General features: G+C 32.6%; 1 protein-coding gene and 1 pseudogene across 4 annotated transcripts in view; both read right to left on the bottom strand.

Annotated features, from left to right (window-relative positions):
* Nucleotides 1-323: 323 nt before the first annotated feature.
* On the bottom strand, nt 324-4189 carry LOC108540310 (procollagen-lysine,2-oxoglutarate 5-dioxygenase 2-like; annotated as a pseudogene). Its single transcript, XR_001888639.1, has 6 exons — nt 4163-4189; nt 3504-3569; nt 2786-2888; nt 1511-1657; nt 1279-1404; nt 324-1111 (listed from the first exon to the last, which is right to left on the bottom strand). The product of XR_001888639.1 is annotated as a procollagen-lysine,2-oxoglutarate 5-dioxygenase 2-like (transcript).
* PLOD2 (procollagen-lysine,2-oxoglutarate 5-dioxygenase 2) overlaps nt 4154-23745 on the bottom strand; it is a 96164-nt gene continuing 76572 nt past the window's right edge. For 2 of the 3 annotated variants that reach the window (XM_017889317.1, XM_017889320.1), the window contains 12 exons: nt 22012-22137; nt 20217-20338; nt 18612-18716; nt 15376-15501; nt 12733-12874; nt 11497-11559; nt 10421-10534; nt 6931-6996; nt 6206-6310; nt 4924-5070; nt 4689-4814; nt 4154-4519 (listed from right to left, as the gene is read on the bottom strand). In XM_017889317.1, coding sequence (XP_017744806.1) covers nt 4364-4519; nt 4689-4814; nt 4924-5070; nt 6206-6310; nt 6931-6996; nt 10421-10534; nt 11497-11559; nt 12733-12874; nt 15376-15501; nt 18612-18716; nt 20217-20338; nt 22012-22137 — 1398 coding nt within the window. In that variant the 3' untranslated portion in view covers nt 4154-4363. The remainder of the gene's footprint in view (nt 4520-4688; nt 4815-4923; nt 5071-6205; nt 6311-6930; nt 6997-10420; nt 10535-11496; nt 11560-12732; nt 12875-15375; nt 15502-18611; nt 18717-20216; nt 20339-22011; nt 22138-23745) is intronic. The other variant, XM_017889319.1, reaches the window with a different exon arrangement.

Raw genomic sequence — 23745 nt, 5'->3', positions numbered from 1 at the left:
GATTTTTAACACAAAGGTAAAATAATCTGCCTTACAATCAAAACAAAAATGCAACTATATACGCTCCTCGGTTGTGTTTTGTACTAATTTTCCTTTTTTGTTTTTTGTTTTTTTTGAGACGGAGTCTCGCTCTGTCGCCCAGGTTGGAGTGCAGTGGCGCAATCTTGGTTCACTGCAAGCTCCGCTTCCCAGGTTCACGCCATTCTCCCGCCTCAGCCTCCGGAGTAGCTGGGACTACAGGCGCCCGCCACCACGCCCGGCTAATTTCTTTTTTTTGTATAAGTAGAGACAGGGTTTCACCGTGTTAGCCAGGATGGTCTCGATCTCCTGACTTCGTGATCCACCTGCCTAGGCCTCCCAAAGTGCTAGGATTACAGGCTTGAGCCACCGCACCCGGCCCCTGTACTAATTTTCTTGAGGAAGACGTGTAATTTTTTATGTGTTCCCTTAGTAACTACTGTAAATAAGACCTGCATAGGTGTTCAAAAAAATACTTAGTTGCACACAAATCCAGTTAGAATCTGATTTTCAAGGTTTTAAAACATGGTAATTCATTTATACCCATTTTATCTATATTTCCTCTATATTTTGATAAATAAAAATCTTCCCATGTTTTTAAATAAGAAAATATTAGTCTTGTCATTTGTACCTAAATATTTTATCAACTTGAAACACAAATTCATAAATTGTCATTATTCTCAGAGGCAACAAAGCATACAAATAAATATTTAAGTTTTTTCTTTCTTTTCTTCTTCAACCTGTGTTTTAAGGCTCAGAGCAGACATTAAGAAATATCAAACAATTTTATAAAAGTTTTCAAATGTTTGGCCCAAAGTGAAGTTGTTCTGTTGACGCTATTTAAATATTCCTCTCATATTCTCAGACACAACTTCAAAGATGTGTTCATGCCAGTCATTCGTCCAAAAGAAATTTCAGTTCAATGAAAAGTAAATAACTTAGGGATCTATAAAAGACACTGCAATGTATCTTGTTCCATTTTAACAGGAAGTCCTTCATGCAAATGTGTGAGTCTCCCAGGATGCATGAAGCTCCAGCCTTTTCGTGGTGATTCAATAGAACAATTGTATCTTAGAAATTTGCAACCACCTCCCTAAAAAAGTTAAAATGAAGGAATATATCAGATTATATTTAACCAGCAGCAAAATTCAAATCATGTCATTTGAGCAAAATTTAAAAAAGAAAGTAAGGCCTAAGGCAAAGTCCTTTTCATAATGACATATTTCTTTTGAAAATCTAAAACACAAAAGTCATAATTACCTGAAAGTCTTCTCCCACATTATTAAGCGCAATGTTTATGGTAAATGTAGAAGCATCATGATGAGGACGAAGAGAACGCTGTCTTTCAGGGGAATATTTTACTACAAAATTCAGTAGTGCAAATCCCTGAAAAGCAAAGTAAGCCAGTGGATTTGCTTATTAATACAAACATTAAAAGAATGCCTGTGTAAAAGTTGCTAAGAAACAGGCTGGAGGGGAGGAGGATAACTACCTTCGTATAGTAGCCTGCAAAGACCTTCAGTGTAACTGGTGCAATGAACTCCCGGATAAAATGAAGCCATACATTCTCCAGATCAACTTGCTTCATGTGGATATCATCAGTTGGGACATTTTCATAACCACCAGATATACGGCTATCCTAGAAACAACATTAATGACATCGTAAGGTGTTGTCCACGTGCAATTCCCATTTATATTATAGTATTTTTTTCAACCACAGATCATAATAGACAATAAAATAACAGTTATTCCAACGTGGCATATCATCTGCTTTAACTGTAAAATTATCAAAAAACTTAGGTAACATCTTTGTCAATGATACAATGATGAAACAAAGTAAATAAGGTCAGTAGACTCCTTTCTTACTTCTTAAATGTATATGTGAAATTTAACTATAAAGTAAATAAAATTGACTTCCTAAGCCCTCACATCCCCTCTTAAAATGAGTCTTTTTTTACAGTGACCCTTTAGGCAGTCTTAGCTGCTTGAAGAGCATACTGATGGCATATCTGCTTTCTGTATTACCAAATACTGAAAACAAGCTTTCCCCGCCCTTCCTCACTTCTATTTGTAACACTCAAAGTCTCTGAACGATTGTTTTCATTATTTCACCACCTACCAACTTTAAGTTTTCCTTATACTTTAAGCTTCCCTCTCCCTTATCAGCTCATTAGCTGGGGACATAATCATGCAGAGGCAGTAATATTCCAGAGTATTCTACTAAAATGGCATGTGATTCTCAGAGGAAAAGAAACACATCTAACCACTGGCAGTGGTATTTCCTGCCAAGTCTTTGACATTGAAAGCAAATGCAAAACTGAATTACACCTAAGGCACTCAGATCCCTCCTTCCTATCTTTACACACAAAACACAGTTTTGACAGTCAGATAAAGTTTGCCTTAGAATTTTCACCACAGCTCACTGTGAAAATGCAAGAATAAAAGGTGGCCTTGGAAGGGAGTGGTATCACTCTGTAAAGACATGTGTTACCTAACATTAACTCTGGCCTGAGGACACCGACCCTTAGGGAACATCCAGTGTAATCAAATGCATAAATGAGAAACCTACCCAGACTGACGAAATTACTTAAGTGTTAAATAATTGGTTGGTGGGAGAAGTAGACTGAAATCAGAGCCTTGGCTAGCCATTTTTTCTAGGTCTAGAACTCAGAGACATATGAGAAAAGTATATAACCCCTCCGAATTATCTGAGTATCTACTTAACCCACACACACATTTTAGCTCTTGGTGTGAAATTACAACTTACATGATGTTTTCCCCAGACCATTTGCCGTAATGTTCCATTTCTTCTACCAATTCATCACAGGCTTTTCAGAAAATATGGGGAACCAAAAGACATCTGGACAGGGCTATAAAATATGCATCATCGTTAGAAGACATAATAACTTCAGTGTCTTAATAGTCTAAAATGGTTATTTTAATATGTACAAAATAAAAAATCCTATATGACTAGGAAACAGTTTTCTTTCATGGTTTATTGACAGTATTTTTTTTCTCATGGTACATAAATAATGGTGCACCTCAGAATTGATGACATCTTACATTCTCAAAATTAGGTATTAACGATAGTTTTGAACAATAAGCTAAAAGAGAATTCATGTTTTGAAGATGTCTCTGAGAAAAGACTCAGAAAGAGAGCCAAGTCTCTTCCAAAGATACGCTTTCACTGTAAGAGTTCTACATCAGAGATCTGTCAACAGTTCCTATTTTAGTGGTTTCAGAAAGCTATGACACTTAGGAGCATGCTTTTAAAAGGCATGCTTTTAAAATGTTAATTTCTATGTTCTATATTTTCAAGTGTATGTTCCTTAAGGCTATGTAATCGGTAATTGAGTCACATAAATTTTACCTAAAAGGTAGTTTCTCCACTTTCACATCTTCTGTGAAAGTAGTATTGTATTAATAATATTTCTTCTGGAAAATAACAGCAAAATTTTCTTTACTTTGTAATCATTAATACAAACCTGTTCAACTATATTTTCAGTGAAAATCTTTGAATAATCACGGTTTATATACTTTTCCTTCCAGTCCTATAAAAGAAGTACATATTAAAACAAATATCTTTATAAATACTTTACTGAAAAGTATAAAGCATATGCATTTTAGAAATTATTCAACTTATAAATGATTACGTATAGTGGACAAAATAGTAATTTTCAGAAGCCACAGTATATGGTTTAATCTTTGCCTGGTTCTGAATATGCTTATGTCATTCTATGAAATACAAAATTTTATTTATGAAATACTGTACCTCAGGATTTTTTAACTTAAGCAATCTTATGGTGAATAGATTTACACATTTTACAGATGCTCCTTGACTCACGATGACGTTATGTCCCAATAAACCCGTGGGAGGTTATAAACACACAATACCCTGATAAATCCATCATAAAGTTGAAAATTCCTAAGTCAAGCCACCATAAGTTGGGGGACCATCAGTATTTTAATATATACACAGAGTAGGTAAACAAATGCGTGCTTAAAAGTAAAAGACAAGGAGCAAAATTCTATCAAAAATATTTGTAAAAATGAATTAGTAAATTCATTAACTAGGGTCTGTCTTATATGTCTAACAAAGCATACAAATAAATATTTAAGTTTTTTCTTTCTTTTCTTCTTCAACCTGTGTTTTAAGGCTCAGAGCAGACATTAAGAAATATCAAACAATTTTTATAAAAAGTTTTTCAAATGTTTGGCCCAAAGTGAAGTTGTTCTGTTGACGCTATTTAAATATTCCTCTCATATTCTCAGACACAACTTCAAAGATGTGTTCATGCCAGTCATTCGTCCAAAAGAAATTTCAGTTCAATGAAAAGTAAATAACTTAGGGATCTATAAAAGACACTGCAATGTATCTTGTTCCATTTTTAACAGGAAGTCCTTCATGCAAATGTGTGAGTCTCCCAGGATGCATGAAGCTCCAGCCTTTTCGTGGTGATTCAATAGAACAATTGTATCTTAGAAATTTGCAACCACCTCCCTAAAAAAGTTAAAATGAAGGAATATATCAGATTATATTTAACCAGCAGCAAAATTCAAATCATGTCATTTGAGCAAAATTTAAAAAAGAAAGTAAGGCCTAAGGCAAAGTCCTTTTCATAATGACATATTTCTTTTGAAAAATCTAAAAACACAAAAGTCATAATTACCTGAAAGTCTTCTCCCACATTATTAAGCGCAATGTTTATGGTAAATGTAGAAGCATCATGATGAGGACGAAGAGAACGCTGTCTTTCAGGGGAATATTTTACTACAAAATTCAGTAGTGCAAATCCCTGAAAAAGCAAAGTAAGCCAGTGGATTTGCTTATTAATACAAACATTAAAAAGAATGCCTGTGTAAAAGTTGCTAAGAAACAGGCTGGAGGGGGAGGAGGATAACTACCTTCGTATAGTAGCCTGCAAAGACCTTCAGTGTAACTGGTGCAATGAACTCCCGGATAAAATGAAGCCATACATTCTCCAGATCAACTTGCTTCATGTGGATATCATCAGTTGGGACATTTTCATAACCACCAGATATACGGCTATCCTAGAAACAACATTAATGACATCGTAAGGTGTTGTCCACGTGCAATTCCCATTTATATTATAGTATTTTTTTCAACCACAGATCATAATAGACAATAAAAATAACAGTTATTCCAACGTGGCATATCATCTGCTTTAACTGTAAAATTATCAAAAAACTTAGGTAACATCTTTGTCAATGATACAATGATGAAACAAAGTAAATAAGGTCAGTAGACTCCTTTCTTACTTCTTAAATGTATATGTGAAATTTAACTATAAAGTAAATAAAATTGACTTCCTAAGCCCTCACATCCCCTCTTAAAAATGAGTCTTTTTTTACAGTGACCCTTTAGGCAGTCTTAGCTGCTTGAAGAGCATACTGATGGCATATCTGCTTTCTGTATTACCAAATACTGAAAACAAGCTTTCCCCGCCCTTCCTCACTTCTATTTGTAACACTCAAAGTCTCTGAACGATTGTTTTTCATTATTTCACCACCTACCAACTTTAAGTTTTTCCTTATACTTTAAGCTTCCCTCTCCCTTATCAGCTCATTAGCTGGGGGACATAATCATGCAGAGGCAGTAATATTCCAGAGTATTCTACTAAAATGGCATGTGATTCTCAGAGGAAAAGAAACACATCTAACCACTGGCAGTGGTATTTCCTGCCAAGTCTTTGACATTGAAAGCAAATGCAAAACTGAATTACACCTAAGGCACTCAGATCCCTCCTTCCTATCTTTACACACAAAAACACAGTTTTGACAGTCAGATAAAGTTTGCCTTAGAATTTTCACCACAGCTCACTGTGAAAATGCAAGAATAAAAGGTGGCCTTGGAAGGGAGTGGTATCACTCTGTAAAGACATGTGTTACCTAACATTAACTCTGGCCTGAGGACACCGACCCTTAGGGAACATCCAGTGTAATCAAATGCATAAATGAGAAACCTACCCAGACTGACGAAATTACTTAAGTGTTAAATAATTGGTTGGTGGGAGAAGTAGACTGAAATCAGAGCCTTGGCTAGCCATTTTTTCTAGGTCTAGAACTCAGAGACATATGAGAAAAAGTATATAACCCCTCCGAATTATCTGAGTATCTACTTAACCCACACACACATTTTAGCTCTTGGTGTGAAATTACAACTTACATGATGTTTTCCCCCAGACCATTTGCCGTAATGTTCCATTTCTTCTACCAATTCATCACAGGCTTTTTCAGAAAATATGGGGAACCAAAAGACATCTGGACAGGGCTATAAAATATGCATCATCGTTAGAAGACATAATAACTTCAGTGTCTTAATAGTCTAAAATGGTTATTTTAATATGTACAAAATAAAAAATCCTATATGACTAGGAAACAGTTTTCTTTCATGGTTTATTGACAGTATTTTTTTTCTCATGGTACATAAATAATGGTGCACCTCAGAATTGATGACATCTTACATTCTCAAAAATTAGGTATTAACGATAGTTTTGAACAATAAGCTAAAAGAGAATTCATGTTTTGAAGATGTCTCTGAGAAAAGACTCAGAAAGAGAGCCAAGTCTCTTCCAAAGATACGCTTTCACTGTAAGAGTTCTACATCAGAGATCTGTCAACAGTTCCTATTTTTAGTGGTTTCAGAAAGCTATGACACTTAGGAGCATGCTTTTTAAAAAGGCATGCTTTTAAAATGTTAATTTCTATGTTCTATATTTTTCAAGTGTATGTTCCTTAAGGCTATGTAATCGGTAATTGAGTCACATAAATTTTACCTAAAAGGTAGTTTCTCCACTTTCACATCTTCTGTGAAAGTAGTATTGTATTAATAATATTTCTTCTGGAAAATAACAGCAAAATTTTCTTTACTTTGTAATCATTAATACAAACCTGTTCAACTATATTTTCAGTGAAAATCTTTGAATAATCACGGTTTATATACTTTTCCTTCCAGTCCTATAAAAAGAAGTACATATTAAAACAAATATCTTTATAAATACTTTACTGAAAAGTATAAAGCATATGCATTTTAGAAATTATTCAACTTATAAATGATTACGTATAGTGGACAAAATAGTAATTTTCAGAAGCCACAGTATATGGTTTAATCTTTGCCTGGTTCTGAATATGCTTATGTCATTCTATGAAATACAAAATTTTTATTTATGAAATACTGTACCTCAGGATTTTTTAACTTAAGCAATCTTATGGTGAATAGATTTACACATTTTACAGATGCTCCTTGACTCACGATGACGTTATGTCCCAATAAACCCGTGGGAGGTTATAAACACACAATACCCTGATAAATCCATCATAAAGTTGAAAATTCCTAAGTCAAGCCACCATAAGTTGGGGGACCATCAGTATTTTAATATATACACAGAGTAGGTAAACAAATGCGTGCTTAAAAGTAAAAGACAAGGAGCAAAATTCTATCAAAAATATTTGTAAAAATGAATTAGTAAATTCATTAACTAGGGTCTGTCTTATATGTCTATAGTATATTTTTTTTTTATTTTTTTAATGAATTTTAAAAATTTCTGCCGTCACTTCAATCATTAATATTTTCAAGGAATAAACATGAGTTTACTAGCACTTTCACTTCTTTCAGTTACTGAAATAAGGGCTAGGGCTCTATACTGAAAAACAGTTCCTCTTTATTCTAATTCATGAATTTGATTCTTTTTGACCAATCTCTGGCATAAAATCCACACATAAAGGTATCTAAACTTTTTTCAACAGAAGCTAAATAATTATTTTACTCGGTCAAGTTCTTTATTCAAATATGGGTATTTACTAAAACGTGAACATATTAATATATGGAGTGATACAAGTATCCAAAAAGATCTCTTCTTAAATTTAGAATATTTCTAGAAATTGTTAATTTTCTCTTTACAAAGTGCAAATACAAAGAGCCAGCAGGGAGGAAGTGAGACACAGATTCAAAATAATTCCAATCAAAAGATTTTTCAAAAGATATTTGCCTTAAATACATCTTTTGAGGCTCCATTTTAGGGGCTGAATATTTATAACGTAATTTATGTCATTAGTTTTGTATATCTGTTTATATGGAACTCAAACATTTTTCATGTGGAGGAAACAAAGGTATCTTCAAAATTTCAATAAATTTCATGTTTATATGGTATATATGGATCAGATTTCTATATTATCTCATTATTCCCTCTAATATTAATTAGCTTTCTGATTCTAAAATATGGGAAGAAACTGAATAATCATCCATAAGATTTAAGAATTTTACCTATAGCATTTTTACCTGTGCATCAATACTGATTTTTCTTCAAGTAAAAAAAATCCCTCAAGATTTTATTTGAGGGCATTAGTATTAACATTTCATTTTAGATCACCTTTTAAATCATTGAGTAAACCGTGACTTTATTAATTTCTTAGATATTCTGATAATGGGATAATCAATATGCATTTAGCTACGGGGTATCCCTCACGAGGCATATTAATCAGGTTGATTTAACACAGAACAAAGAAAGCCATGGAAAGAAAAGTTGTTCCTACTCAGTTCTGATGTTTTCATTGCTTACTTTCCACAGACTTGAATTCTTGCACAAATATCTACAATTCAGGATATAATTCAGGACATCCTACCAGGAACCTAATGACATCCAAGAAATCAAATAATTCTATCCCTCAAGAACACCAAGAGATTCAATGGTGAAGTGAAATACGGCATTCTACCCTCACGACTAGAAAACACCTCTTTTCAACTTCTGTGAAAGAGGAAGGTATGTGGCTAAAATGGTACAAAAGTACTTTTAAAATAACAAAATGTCAAAAGATGTTATATTCCTATTCAGAATATTCAGAGATTACTACACTTACTATCCCCATTTCTTAACTATTCCTACAAAACAAAGGACAACTCTCCTCAAGTGGATTTAGTCTGCAATTTAAAACTTTTACTATTGGCAAGGGGAAAATCATTACAGCAGTGTTACAGGTCTGATTGTTGAAGAGAGTATTTTCCCTTGAATAAGTGTGCCACTTGCCTAACAAAAAGATGTCCCTGTAAAACACAAAAGGAGCTAATTACTGTAGATTCAACTCTGTTAAAAAAAAAAAAAAAAGAAAGAAAGAAGAAAACAGATTTTAAAAGAAAATCGTTTCTTCAAGTTAAGACTCTCTTCATATGCTGAATCAGTGTTCTCTGCAATTCTCTCTGGCTTTGATGTACATTCACAAAATTGACAAAAAATAATTTTAAAAATGTATTTTCCTAAACAAAATTCTTGAATTTTCTTCTAAAAAATCAAACTATTATAATATGTGAGCTATTTGTAGACATGTTTCTAAAATTATGATTAAAACTGGATGCTGCTTTTGAATACACAAAAAAATATTAGAATATTGGAAGACAACAAATTGATAATTCCCTTCCCCAAACCTAATAACTATTCTAATAAAAAAAAAAGTTATTGGTCAAGTTTAGATCTACTGTACAGATCATGAAATACAATTAATTATGTCATTTTAATTTTTTTCTTTTTATTTACTTTTAAAAAATAATTTCAGCTTTTGGATTCAGGCAGTATATGTGCAAGTTTGTTACAAGTGTATATTGCATGATGCTAAGGTTTACGGTTTGACTGATCCCACCACCAAGGTAGTGACGCATAGTACCCATTAGTTGATTTTTCAGCCCTTGTCCCCCCTCTCCTCCCTCACTCCTCTAGTGATCCCCCTCATCTATTGTCCCTATATTTATGTTCACAAGTACCCAATGTTTGGCTCCCACTCATAAGTGAGAACATGCAGTATCTGGTTTTCTGTTCCATTAATTCACTTAGGGTAATGGCCTCCAGCTCTATCCATGTTGCTGAAAATGACATAATATTATTCTTTTTTATGGCTGTATAGTATTCTATGGCGTGTATGTACCACATTTTATTTACCCAATCCACCATTAACGAACACCTAGTTTGAGTCCATGTCTTTGCTACTGTGAATAGTGCTGCAATGAACAGATACAGATGCATGTGTCTTTTGGTCAAATGACTTATTTTCTTTTGGCTATATACCCAGTAATGGAATTGCTGGGTCAAATGGTAGCTCTGTTTTAAGATCTTTGAGAAATCTTCAAACTGCTTTTCAAATTGCTAATTTACATCGTGACCAACAATGTATAAGCATTCCCTTTTCTCCGTGTAGCCTCATCCATATTTGTTTTTGACTTTTTAATAATAGGCACTCTGACTGGTGTGAGACAGTATCTCATTGTGGTTTTGATGTGCATTTCACATTATGTCATTTTTTTAAAGCCTTTAACCACATTTCATATTATTAGACAACTGATTTATAACCACTTAGAGTTACAGAAAAATAATAAAGTTGAGTATGAAATACATACCACAGGATTTTCAAAAATCTGCCAGAGGTCATTGTTATAATGAGAAGTATTGTAATTAGCAGTGGATAATAGCCTTCCAAATTCATGTCTATTAGAAATGTACATAAACACACCCTATATGCCAGAAAATAACAGTATTAATCTCAGAGGTAGGTACAAAAGTAAATTTAATCATATGAAAATATATAGAAGATATTAATTTCAATTTTGTATTTCATTTATGAACATGCATTTTTAGTATTCATATAAAATGTGCCTGGTTTAAAATAAAAAACTCAAATTTTGATTATGAATTCAGACACCACACAAAACTAGTAGATAGCACTGACACTCAACTGAAAAAAAGAATGAACTGTTTTTGTCCCTTTCTCATTGATCCTAGATGCAGACATCAGGGAAAAAAATTCCTGTTTGAAAGCAGAAATATGTTTGAGACACAGCGCAATGAATTATACCTCTTTTGGTTTCTTTCTATTTCAAAGAAAGCATCACATTTTTAAACAAGAATTCACTGCCAGTCATATTTCACCAGTCTGTTTCATTCCTTTCTTTTTCTGATGTTTAAAGGCTAACACGCAAATGAGTTATGCATTATAAAGGCAGATAAAGAAAACCAGTCTCATATTCTTGCCCCAAACCAGACAAATGTGGAAAACACCACGAGGTAATGTTTCTTTTTGGACCTGTTTTAATGGTAAAAGAGTTAGTGATTAATAACTCAATGAGGTGCACCTAAGCCTTACTGTAATCAAATTCTATTTTATACCTCCTTCTATCCCCTTCTCTCCCTTTAAAAAGAAATAAAAACCCTAAAAAAGAATGAAAGGGACTTAGGTTTAACTTTCTCACCTGTCAACCATAAAATATAAATCAGCTCAGAGTCAAGAGTTGACTATCGCACAAGACCCATGCCCAAGTCACACAAAACACACACACACATAAACAGATGACTGATGAATATCAACATTTTACCAAGCTAAATGCAAATAAGGCCCTTAAAGAAACTTTAGTACTAGGCAATATACTATATCAAATATTAAATAAACAAAAATAAATAAAATAAGTAAAAATAACACCTTTGGGGGGCTGAGCATTTGGAATGTTTCCGGAGTAGGGGAGTCTTTTTCCCTTTGTAAAGTCTAAAATGAAGAGAAGCATTGGGTAAGTTGACCTGTACACCCGCTCTCTCAGGTATTCTTTGGTAAATAAAAATAATAGCAGCTGTTGATCAAAAGCTAACATTCTGAAATGTCCTTCATAGACAACATGCAGAACAAGCAAAGCTTATAGCGCACACAAAGAAACATCTCCAGCTCTTTCAGCCCTTTCCTTTCTTTTCTTTTTGGGAGGTGTTGGGGGGTCAAACATAAGTCTAAGCTCATTCCTTAGCAGAATTTTCATTAGACACATAAGACAATGGAAAAAATGAGTAAGAGAGGCCATTCCATGATGCGCTGTTGAGTCAAATTAGCCAAACATGAGCACAAAATACAATCACAAGTACTGAGGATATTCAATAATAATGCACATAGGTTTGTAGAGAAAACAAACATATTCAAACAACACATGCTTTGTTAAACTAAGAAAAAAATACTTGCCAACTTTTCTGATTTTTCATCAAATCACAATTGCATATATAAATTTGGAAATCAGAAATAAAATAGCCCTATCATTTCCAAACCAAAAATCATATCAATATATTCTAAACCATATTTATACATTTTGAATTTTCTAGTCATTTTAAGTTTATTTGTAGTGCAGCAAGGTATCATTAGTATTTTATTTAGAGTAAATATACTACGTATCTCAACTTTTCTACTACTTTGGTGGTAATAATCCTGCTTTTTAAGAATGTGAAGTTAATAATAACTTTAAAATTTCACCTGGTTAGAGAAAATGTAGACATTAATTTTAGAACAAAAACATCCTTAAATCTGGAACTATTGTTTCATCAAAGCTTATCTAATTAATTTTAATTAGGTCAAGTGTTCACTACAGAATTTCAAATTAAAATAAAGATGTATTCTTAAAAGAGCAAAGCCGATTTGTAACAAACACATCTTTATTTTTGAAATCCAACTCTGTTGCCTATGAATTAGCCTGAGCACAAAACTAACATTTTCATGCCATTTCTACAAGCAAATGTTAAATTATCTCCAAAATTGCTCCCAAATTTTTAATACAGAACCAAAAAAATTGGCTAGTACTTACAAATTAGCAAGACAAAGGGCATCAAAACATAGTGACACACCAACTGGTAAAGCAAGCCATCTTATAAGAACATTCAAGCAAGCCATCATTGCACATCTTACCATTTCTCTAGCATTTCGGCAAAGAGCCATATCAGGATCCAGTTTATCACGAACAAAATAATTCCTTTCATTCATCTCTAATCGGAGTGTCTTTCCTTTAATTAAGTACACATTAGCCATGTATGGTACATTCCATACTCCTCTGAAAGTAAAGAGAAGACATTCTTAAATACCACAAATAGAAACAATTTTAAGTTTCATTTTTACTTTTTTAAAATAAATGCTTTGTGTTTAGATTTTGTATACACACATTATTGAATCAATATACAAATGTATTCCATGATATTTGCCCTATATATATGATTCCATTGTTTATAGTATATTTAATGAGATTCAGGAGATAAACCACTGTCCCTTTGAATACATTTCAATTTTGGGTTGGTGTTTGCTTGGTGTTTTTATTATAGCTACCATATCTCAATCAGTTGTTACAATTAGACTGCTATAATCTGTTATATAGAAGACGTTTCTATTTAAAATTAAAGAATTTGATAGCATGAATCATAACATACAACCAGTGGTACACCAGACACAGCTCATACTGGATCCCCAAAGTTAACATTTACTGACAAGTACGTGTTCAGTAATTTCACATTGGAAACTTAAAATCAGCCATGGTAGAAGTATTTACTCCAAACAAATGGGCAAGCTCTTTAAATCAGGGAATCCTCCACTTCCGAAAGCCAGTTGTTACACATTGACCAGCATACCACTGAATATAGCCTAAAATTCTCCAAAACTACATTCTCTTACCATTCATTAAGCCATCTTAAATATTTTATAGAAAAAGGAAAACATGAAGAAATACAGCTGCTAGCACACGAATGTTGGAAGGTTCTTTTGTAATTCATCCTTTCCCACATCTATATTCTCCCTCTGAAAACGACTCATTTCATAAAAACTGCAAAACAAGTTTTGCCTCTAAGACTGTGTGCCTTGCTTTTAGAGAACATGAAGGCAAGATCTTGACCAAGAAATGTAGTTAGATACTAAAAGAAATATGATATTGTATCTTACTAGAACAGCCTCAAAGAAAAATGCCTTAAGGAGTTACAGCAGTCCCTGCCTTATGTGAGGGTGATACATTCCATGACCCCATTGGATACTTGAAAGCACATAGTATCAAACCCTACAAATATACTACTATGTTTTTTCCTACATATACAGACTTATAATAAAGTTTAATTTATAAATAAAGTACAGTAAGACAAGAGAACTATAACAATATGCTGTAATAAAAGTTACATGAATGTTTACAATTTCTCTATCTCAACATATCTTCGTATTTTCAATCCACAGTTGACTTGAAACCATGGAAAGCAAAACCATAGATAAGGTCGAATTACTGTATAGAACGTATCAGCTAAATTCAGAAATCAATCTCTGGGGAATTATTCAGTGCTTCACCTTACACACACACACACACATACACACACACACAAAATTGCTCCTTCGTGTAGCTTTTGGACATGAAGTGTATTCCAGTTCAAAAGCCTCTGCCATATTTTTTTCCTTATACTTTAGACAAAATGACAGGAGGTTGGACAGAAAACCACCAATGCCTAAAGCAATTTGAAACTAATTTTCCATTCTTCTTTCACAAATCCTCATTTCTGATGTGCCCAAAGATACAATCAGGTATACTGTCTATACAACTCACCCAGAGTCAATACAACTGCATAGAAACAACAGAACACAATCTTAATAGCATTTTCTCCTCTACCATGCATTTTAATTGCAGCTAACAAAAACCTTTATTGTACTTACATCATTCAGATTGAAGCTTTCCACACCAATTACTATTTCAACAAGCAACACATCTTTTTACCACTCAACTGTTTGAACAGAAACATGTGCCTTTTTTTTCTTCTAAATTTAAGGGCACATCCTTTTAGTCCTGAGAGTGTACTGCCCCTTTGTAATCAGGCTGACATGTTTGAGAACTAAGGCAAAGCATGTAACGTCTTAGTCACTCTGGTCCATCATATGTATGAAAAGAAGAATGACATTCTTCCCCAGTATTACCTTAGCAAAACTATTTCAATTGTGATTATTTTTAGTAATCAACCATTGTCTCTGAAATAAATATAAATCATGCACACACTTTTCAGCAAATATATTCTTTTCAATCTCTAGAAGTAAAAATCTAGTATTTGTGAAAAAAACTTATATTTAAAGCAGAATAATAGCTATTTCACACACAAAAAAAATCATGCAATCAGGGAATACTGGAATGTTCTGGCTGTTAGTGTTATTGTTGGCTTAATCATAAATTTTAAAACCTATCAAAACAACCCTTAATTATAACCATTAAAAAGTCAGTAAACTAAATCCCCTTTCCAAACTTTAAAATAAAGAGTATTACTCTTCTATCAACCATACTGTGAGTATGGTAACCATATATTATCTCTTAGTATTCCCCACAGCAATGAGCTTGTTCCTTTGAAGATTTGGGACTTTAAAACATTTTTTTAAATATTAGTTTTATACTAGTATTTCAGGATTCCAAGTGGTCTTGGGTTCTCAAATTCCCATTAACTATAAAGAAAAGAGATGAATTAAAAAAAAATTCAAGTAATACTAATAAGACTACATCTTTAGATTATGATATTTCACATTAAAACATTAAATCAAGTAACTTACACTCTATTCCCTTGAACAATATCCACATAATCTTCAGATCGTGCATAGTATCCATCAGGACTCAATGCTCCCCAGAAATTGGACCACAGCTTTCCATGACGAGTTACAAGAGGAGCAATGATCTTTCTGAAGACAGAGAGAGAGTGAGAGAGAGAGAGAAACCTATATAATTATTTATTTTGAAATTACCACAGAATTATGTATTTTGGGCTTAGCATGACATATAACACAATAAAGCTCATTTAACAAACCTGCAGTTAATAAAAATAAAATAAGGATCTTCTTTCCCAACATCTTTGACATCTTTGCTTAAGTAAGTATATTGCTAATTTTCAACCATATTTCTTAAAAGAGTAACAAAGAAGGAAAAGTAACTGAAAATGCTAATGAATACATAAAATGACTTTTAAAATGCCTTGCTTACATCCAACAGAGGGAAACTACTTTGGATATTTAATTATATTTAAGTTTAATTAAAGTATTTTGGAACCTATACTAAATGAACACAAATGTTTTTATTGTCACTTGGCAAACAGCAGCCCCAATGCATTTAAGATATTCAATTAATATTTGTTGAATTTTTAAAAAATGAATGAAAATGAACTGAGACGTTTGTAAATAGGCACAATTTTCCTGTAATTAAGTCTCAAAGTACTTAAGTATGTTTCCAGTTTTCCAAGACTTTAAAAAATGACTTGTGATCACAGTAAGCTAGTCCCGGCAACACTAAACTTTATTTTAGAAAGCAAATTTATGGAACAACTACTCTTTATAAGAAAAAAACAACAACCCTATTTCACAATAACTCTATCTTGTGAAGACCAGCTGGGCCCTTTCTATTACATGCACAAAAGTGAAATAAAATAAACACACATCGGGCCAGGCATGGTGGCTTATGCCTGTAATCCCAGCACTTTGGGAAGCCAAGGTGGGAGGATCACAGGGTCAGGAGGTTGAGACCATCCCGACCAACACGGTGGAATCCCATCTCTACTAAAAATACCAAAAAAGTTAGCCAGGCATGGTGGCGCACACCTGTAATCCCAGCTACTCAGGAGGCTGACATAGGAGAATCGCTTGAACTGGGGAAGTGGAGGTTGCAGTGAGCCAAGATCGTGCCAGTGAACTCCAGCCTGGGCGACAGAGCTAGACTCCGTCTCAAAAAATAAATAAAAATAAACACACATCATGCAAAATAATAAATTTTGGTTTATTCTTCCAAATTCCTACTAAATTATTAATCAGAAACACATATATTGTTTTGTTTTGAATACCTACAATATTGGAAATAATAACATGAATTAGAATCTACATACATTAATTTGGGAAATAATTCAATATGAATAACTATCAAATATTTAATTTAAAAAGAACTTGTAATTTATAACCCCAGCTGCCTCCTGAAAAGGTTTAAACCAACAAATTTGGGAAACCAAAATCCATCTGCTGTATATCTTGATGTTTTTGTGAATGAAAAGTAAGGATGGCAGCCGAGGAACAATTCATATTATTATACAATTTAAGGAGTAAAATTTAGAGCAAGGGAGCAAATAGAGATAGGAAGAGGATAGGAAAAAAGAGAGCCGATGAGAAGCTAGAAAGCCACATGCCCAAGATGTGTCACATCTCTTTCTCTACCCTTCAGTCAAATCTACTAAATCTTGCAACATTCCTGGCATATGTGAATAGCTTATAGAAACCACATGTCCAGATACAGAAGCAAGAACTATAGGTATTGCATAAACCTAAACCTTTGACTAACAGAATTCCATGGAGACATGGCCTGAGCTTTACTCTTTCAGGGGCAAGGACCCAGATGGCAGGTAAGTTCCTTATGGGGGAATTATTTTTTTCTTTTAGAAGGTTTAAAATGTTTAATATTAAGGGGGATATATGCCAAATACATGGTGTAAATTCATTAAATAGTTCACCAAGAGAATAATTAATATCTAAATTGTAGTCATAAAATGAAAATATCTAAATATTATTAAATACCTCTATCTTGTGAAGACCAGCCGGGCCCTTTCTATTACATGCACAAAAGTGAAATAAAATAAACACACGTTGGGCCACATAATAATAACATCTAAATATTATTCAAAAGCATATGTGCATTACACACTATAGCATTTCAATCAAATTAAGAGAAAGCAATGCAAATTCAAGAAAATAGTACTGAATTAAACTAGGTTTCAAGAGTTACAAATCATACACTATTTCATATCTCTAGGGTATCACAACTGCTTTTCCTTGCCAAATGATCAAAACCTCATTCATATGCTTTGGAAAATTACCTACAATGTATAGATAGTTAACTTAGATATTGAGTATCTATAACACAGCTATACAGTTGTGTTGCATATACAGATTGCTACAGAGAGGTCTTAGATTTTTTGAAGTAAAAACTAAATTCTCAAATTTACAAATTCTAGTGATATATCTATATAGATATAGATATAGATATTATATATAGGGTTGGTTAATAAAGCATACTAGATTTCCCATGTATCTTATTTAACAAAATAAAAACAGTCATTCTAACATTTCATCTGCTAAACACTCTACTTATTATGAGAAATAATTGTGTTAATACATGTACTTACAACAACACCTGGCACTTAATAAGCACTTGTTAATGGTGAGTTCTTAGCAAGAGTAGTAAAAATGGTATTAGTAGTATTAGCGATAGTATTGACAAACAAACATTAATATCATTATAAACTGATATATGTGGTGTCTTTTTCCCATTTCAATTGAGTTAAATGAGCAAACAGGCGCTGTAAAGTGTTAATTAGTTTAATGGCAAATAAAGCTACAAATATGACTGTGGGATGATTTGTACCTCTGAAATTTCTTTCTGATACTAAGGACTACAACTCTGTATGCAACAACTATTTTGGTCAGAAGTTATGTGAAATTCTACTTTAAAAATATCCATAGAGAATAAAACAACTCTAAATTTTAATATCAGATATATCACAATTTCACCTAGCTTTAAACAGAAAAATGGGAAGTAATTGTATTTGTGATTATAACTAATATTAAATACTTCTAGATGTATTCAGGTTGTTTTCTAAGACTCTTAAAATGAAAAGTAATTAACTTGAAAGTTTATAAGCTGCAGAATATAACTAAGTTCCCTCAATTTACTAAACACGCAATAACTACACTATGTTCACATCAATATGAAAAATGATCATTTTAACCATAAACTGATATTGAATTTTAGACAGTACCTGTTTTGTTCAATCAAAATTTTTAAAGTCCTTGGATTTGTCAAAACAACATCTGCATCCACACTAAAGTAATAATCACACTTTTCATCCTGACGGCAAAAGTCCCTAACATTGAAAAAGAAAATGAAATGGGCATGAGATAAAACAAATATCTGCTGACTGAAAAATGTTAACATAAATATTCTTATATGTAAAATATGGTTCTCTAGCATACTTTTCTGATCAAAATAGAAAGACAATAGCTGAAAGGATATATATATTGTCTTAAATTTCAAAATGTTCAATTTAACACAGATATTCATAAGGAGATCACCTCTAAAATTTTAGGCCAGTTAAAATGTACTTTCAAGCCACTAAATATTTTAAGGCATAAAACATCCACAAATCAAAATGTTTTTGCACACATACATACACATGCACACAAATGCAACTTGTATATCCCACAACTGTTTTAAAAGAATGTTGGAGATATAAGTATATGATTTTTCAGGTATTAATATTTTAAGAACTTGATTTGCATCAAGTTTTCTAAGATAGTTATTCCCCTGCCTTCTCACCAGGGGCAGTGACTATGTTTGCTTTCCCTGGTACAGTTTGTAACACTATCATCAGGAATATCAAGGAATGAACAACTGAAGATACCGGATGACATTTGGGTTATCAACTTCCTACCTCTGAGCTCCCCTCCCTCACTGCCAGTCCCAGGCAGCACTTTTTGCTGTTGTCAGTGTGTGTCTCCACACCACATTTGTTCCAAGCAACTGTCAAACAAAATACCAGACAGAACACTTGGTACAATCATGAAAAAAAATTAAAGAAAATATGTTCTGAATGTGGACCCAGAGGATTCTCTAAAGAATAAATTATGGAATCATTAGTAATAACATCAGTTCGGTTTTTCAGAGGCCTCTTTTCTGTCTATCCCTACACCCCCAACCTAGTCAGAATCCAACCCTCTGGGACCTCAGCTTCTGCAGCACAGGCATTAGGGTTCGTAGTAGATAAGACTAATTCCTGATGAGAATGGATTATGTCTTCACCTTTTTATCAGCTGCTCTTAACACACTTCCTGGCATATTCAATTAACATTCATTGAATACACGATTGTTTTTACTATTACTAGAGTTTTATTAGTAGAATGAAGTATTAACAGGGCTAAACAAAAGGCCTACAAGACCCCTTCTTGGGATTACAGTATTATCTAGATCAGTGAGCAACTGGAGACTAAGAGCACCTGTTTCCCCCACAGTCTAAAAACACACTTTTACTACACACAACTTTCAGAGCGTACATTTAACATTAAGTCACTGCTATGAAAGTCATACTATTTATTTATCTGCAGTTTAAAAAATCTTGATCTTACTTTGACTCATCATTTGATTAAACATACTGACTCGTAGCCATTAAAAGAAAAACATAAGTAACTTCTACAGCCCTTTATGTATAAATACATACAAACATAAACGCAGTCTAAGTTGGCTACTGCATACACAAAAAGACAAATAGTTTGAGACACCCAAATTCAGCATAACAATTTTAATTTAAAAGTTTATTTTTTCTTAAAGTTTCCTTAGCATAATTTAATTTTAATTTATTAAAACATACATTCCCATGTTTCTGGCTTCTGCTTGACTTAGATTTTCTTCTGGTCCTACTATTTTTATAGTTTTGATTTCATGCTTAGCTTTATCAAAAAATACCTTGATGTCCTTTTCATGATAAACTTCCTGTAACATATTTTAAAAATCAAAAATTAGAGAATAAGACAATAAGATGACTGAAGTATTCATATGTAGAGAGTGCTTCACATTCAAAGTCGTGAATTCTACAATTCATATATTCAATTACATATAAAATAATAACCACATTAAACATGTTATATTTAGATATCACTTAAATGTCACATGAATAATCTTAAATACATATATATCAATATTCTTAAAGATGCTTCAAAATTCTGTCAACATCTACTGCTAGACAAGTCTTTGTATAAATACTTAAATCTTTAATAGGTGTTTGCATAAATACTTAAATCCTGAGTAATATAAAATGTTTCCAATTGGAGAAGAAAAATATGGCCTAGAGCCTAGAAATCTTAGATATATGTTGTAAAATATCTACAAAACTATGTCTTCCAAGCATAATAGTCATCAATCTGAGTTATAAATTTAAATAATCACATTTTACAAAATACTCTTTGAAACCAGAGAGCAAAATAAATGGTCATATACAATAAAATGTTTTATTTACCAAAAAAAGGAAAAATTTAACCAAATTCTATGGACAGATTAATGGGAAAACCATCAACATAAAAGTTACCAATTTTAGTGTGATTCAACTGTGCTAAAATTCACATAAGATTATCTGTCTCCGTCATTAGAGTATTTCAGAGATTTCTGTCAAGTCTCTCAGTTTTCTGAAAAGCTGTTGCTGTTTGCAGATTTTTAAAATAACTTATCACATAAAAGCAACATAGAGTTAATACTAAATAACTGAAGATAAGATAAAAACTTCCGCCATCAAGGATTTTAAGGCCCTATGAAAGCAGGGAAAATATAAATAAAAGATAATACATAAAACCAAAATACTTTAGTGAAAGTATATACATTACAACATATTTTACAACACAAATGCTCAATTTTTCACTATTTTAAATCCATTTAAGCTAGTTTCCTGCAGTTAAAATATTCCCTGGACAATGTGAATGGTCAGCTGACATTTACATTAGGAAAAAAGAACAATGGTAAACAAACAGTATTAGGACAGAAGAGAGAAAATCGCACACTTCACAGCTATTGAGTTTTTCTAGACAATGTTAAACACCAACTGTTTTAGTAGATGAAAATAACTGAAAAAATATTGAGGAAAAATATCTTCAAGTTTAGAAATATGTGGGAGGTATGTAGGAGGCTCGGAATATTTTTGAAGAAAATGACAGTATCAAAATCCTTTGAGGAATGGCATGCACTTGTGTGATTCATCAAAACAGTACTCTATCTGCAAATTGTTTCAAGTTTTGATGATATGTTATTGTCTTAAATTGCAAACAATTTAATGACCAATTCTATAGAAGAAAGTACCATAACTAAGCCAAAGGCAAAGGGATTTAAGGTCCTTTGAATCTCCTTCACTGTATATTAATTTAAGCTATATGATGATGGCTAATATTCAGTCATTTTTGATCTACAGAAACTGGCAGTTTCATGTGGCTCCTATCAATATTGTGGTGCTAGTCTCTAGACTCTAAAATCCTTAGGTCCTAAAAAGGCAGGGCTGTAATTACTCCAAAAATCCTCCACTGAACTTAACCCAATGAATTTTATTAGACATAAATAACAAATAGTTCCAAAAGAGACCAGAAATAGTTTTGACATAAAATATTCATTTCTCAAATACTTACTTTGTTATGAATAAAAAGTTTAAGTGCTTCTTTTGGGTAATCCAGTGTCAACAATATGTCCAGAAACCGAGGTAGAAAAGGTGTTGGTTGCTCAATAAAAACACCTATTGTTACGTTTGGATGGACCTTTGTTTTACACCAAACATAAAAAATTATCATTAGTATGGTTTTATTTTAAATTTTATTCAAATCTTAATCACCATGACACAAAAAATACTAGAATACCAATTCAACATAATCTGCTAAATTTGAATTGCCCCATGGCAGTTCTCTAACACTTGAAACCAATTTTTGTGGCCCTCTCATCAAAGTGATTTTACTAAATCCCATCTTGGTTATGAGTTAGGTTTAAAAGTGAAATTATCATATTTCTGAATCCCATCTTGGTTATGGGTTAGGTTTAAAGATGAAATTATCATATTTATTACATGAATGTAATTCATGGTACTGCTTACACTACTAGTCAATGCTTCCTTTAAAATAGCCCTTACCGAAACTTCTTCACATCTGAAAGCTATTTTGAAAGCTTCATCTAAGAAACAAAATACTAATTGTGTTTCTCTTTTTGTTTCCATGGCTTAAAGTTCAGGGCTTAATTTAGAGCACAAAAAAAGCAATCGTGGGAGACCTGAGACTTTATCCTTTTATTTCCTTTCGTTATTATATTATGTATAAGGAGAGCTATCTTCTTTCACTAATATTATCTTATCTTAATGTATATGTTTTAATAAATTTTCTTAAGTTCTCTTTAGATATGTTTTGGTGTGGAGTTTATCCTTCATTAATTGCACAAACAATTCTGAAACAGCAATTATACATTCCAATCCACATGATGGGCAATATTTAGCAAAAGGAATGAAAGTTCCTGGCTTGAAAGACTTACAAGTAGATGGGGAAGACAGAAACACAAGTAAATGCCCACGTAACAGTGTCATGACCAGAAATCTATGGAAGATTTGTTTATGTCTTACCAAAGCCATGTCTTAAAGTCTGAACAAAAGAACTACACATTTTTTTAAATACCTTATACGTTAAGTGCTGAATTAGCAACCTTCTTCCATTTTTTCATACACAGTACCTCACACATTCCTCCATTATCTGTATAATAACATATGCTCGCATAAAAGTACACCTTGTACACTATCATACTTCTTCATTCATTCACTTGCCCAAATATTTATTAAATGAATAAGCAAATACAAAGAATACAAAATATCCACTCTCTAGTAGTTCTCAATTTAATAGGAAAATACTTTAAAAGTAGGTCACAACTGTCCTTTATCAAATGAGATGATGCATTTCATTTGATTTTCATAAAAGCCTTAGAGGTCTTTTCCCAAATTTGCACATGAGGAAAATGAGATTTAGAGAAATTTAAGTAACCTAGAACACACATATTTGAGGGTAAAGTGCTGGGTTTCAATCCACTACATCACCATTATCAACCTAAGTTCATGTTTATATAATAACAACAATATAACAGTTAACATTTATTGAAGGCTGACCACTTCGTATATGTATATTAAATTTATACAAATAAAATATCATTTATATATTTGTTACATATATTCATTATATACATGTGTGTAACATTTCATTTAACATTCCTACCAACACTCTGAGAAAGTCACTATGACTTTACATATAAAGAAACTTGCCTATGGCCCACATCTAACATTATGATAGGCTTGGGATTTAACCACCAACACAATTTTAATTTTTATATCCCTATTG

Source organism: Rhinopithecus bieti, unplaced genomic scaffold, assembly GCF_001698545.2.
Source record: "Rhinopithecus bieti isolate Rb0 unplaced genomic scaffold, ASM169854v2 scaffold_19037, whole genome shotgun sequence".
In the NCBI taxonomy this organism is placed as follows: Eukaryota; Metazoa; Chordata; class Mammalia; order Primates; family Cercopithecidae; genus Rhinopithecus; species Rhinopithecus bieti.
The sequence above is the reverse complement of the archived record's forward strand: the minus strand, read 5'-3'. Positions and strand labels throughout refer to the sequence as shown.